A 1,252-nucleotide genomic window follows, 5' to 3' on the forward strand; every position below is an offset into this window, starting at 1 on the left:
CTGTAGAATGAATAGAGTTCACTGTGGCAAGAATAGTAATTTTAAGGTTTTGCTAGTAAGTTAGAAAAGTCGTAGATACTTTTCAAAGCCAATGGAGACTATATGTGTTCCAATATCAAACAATCTCTTACTTTCGAGAAATCTTTGCTTTCAGCGAGTGCAGATTAATTTGGATTGATCTGGGTGATTGGGAGGTTAGTTAATTTGGATTTGAGCTCTTCTATCTATGATGCGAGCCACCCATTCCTATAGGGGTCCATTTTTATAGGGATGCTTCTAACAGGATTCTTATTCCTATTAGTTGATCTCCGTACAACGAAGAGGGAAGAAGAGCAACAACTTCACCATTTAATTAGCTTTTATTATGAAAATTTGTACATTTGCCTAAGGCTAATGTATATTAATTGAAACCAATGTAAAGTTACATGTATGCATGTTTACATATTAAATTGCATTAGAATGCTCCTAAACACATAGTTTTAAAGAATCCTGAAAAGCATGGATTTTTCTTGTTGTCAGTGTGATCAAATGTATCTTGCTTTGTCTTCCGCCTCTTCTTATTAATATGTTTTGTATCGACAACTGCTCTGAGTGTCACCTCTTTCTTCTTCATATCCACCATGTAGTCCAGTAATCCTGCTAAATTACGAAAAAAGGGGCAAATATATATGACTAAATGTGTGCAACTGCAAATATTTAATAATGGTAAGATTAGACAAATTAATTAACCTCTTCAATTTGTGGGTCTTATTTTATTTATGTTGTGCTTCTAAAAATGTACTAAAATTGCAACTTTTTTACTTTGCTTATAGGTAGGTCCTTACCGTTCATCTTAGATATAATAGTAGAAACCCTCCTTCGGCAATGTTTGCAGTTCATATTGGCTCTCATCACAATCACCTGCACCTGCTTTTTTCATGAACATTTTGTAACAAAAGTTAATCCTAAATTCAGAATTTAATTAATTTTTTTCTCATCCTTTCGGTAGAAATATCATTTCATCACAGAACTTTGATGAGTGAATCTTAGCTGGCTGATGTCTGAAAGATTTTGAATTCAGCATAGCATCTAAATGCCCAACAAAAAGAAAAGACAAAGTCTATTTTCTTATTATTATAAAAAAATAAGAAAAGTCGGTTTCATAAACATTTGTTAGCCATATGTTGATTCTCCTTTGGGTTTTCCCGTGGGGTATCCCCACACCTTATTGTGGATGGGACAAATTCTCGCTCGCGCTTCGTGGCTAGCGCTG

General features: G+C 34.3%; 1 protein-coding gene across 2 annotated transcripts in view; it reads right to left on the bottom strand.

Annotated features, from left to right (window-relative positions):
- The window catches only part of LOC109835934, a 13,697-nt gene continuing 12,817 nt past the window's right edge, over positions 373-1,252 (bottom strand). The window contains exons 2-3 of one of the 2 annotated variants that reach the window (XM_020403898.1): positions 825-906; positions 373-636 (exon numbers count right to left, since the gene is read on the bottom strand). In XM_020403898.1, coding sequence (XP_020259487.1) covers positions 455-636; positions 825-906 — 264 coding nt within the window. In that variant the 3' untranslated portion in view covers positions 373-454. Of the gene's footprint in view, positions 640-824; positions 907-1,252 lie in introns of both variants that reach the window. The other variant, XM_020403897.1, reaches the window with a different exon arrangement.

The sequence above is a fragment of the Asparagus officinalis genome, chromosome 4 (genome assembly GCF_001876935.1).
Source record: "Asparagus officinalis chromosome 4, Aspof.V1, whole genome shotgun sequence".
Lineage (NCBI taxonomy): Eukaryota > Viridiplantae > Streptophyta > Magnoliopsida > Asparagales > Asparagaceae > Asparagus > Asparagus officinalis.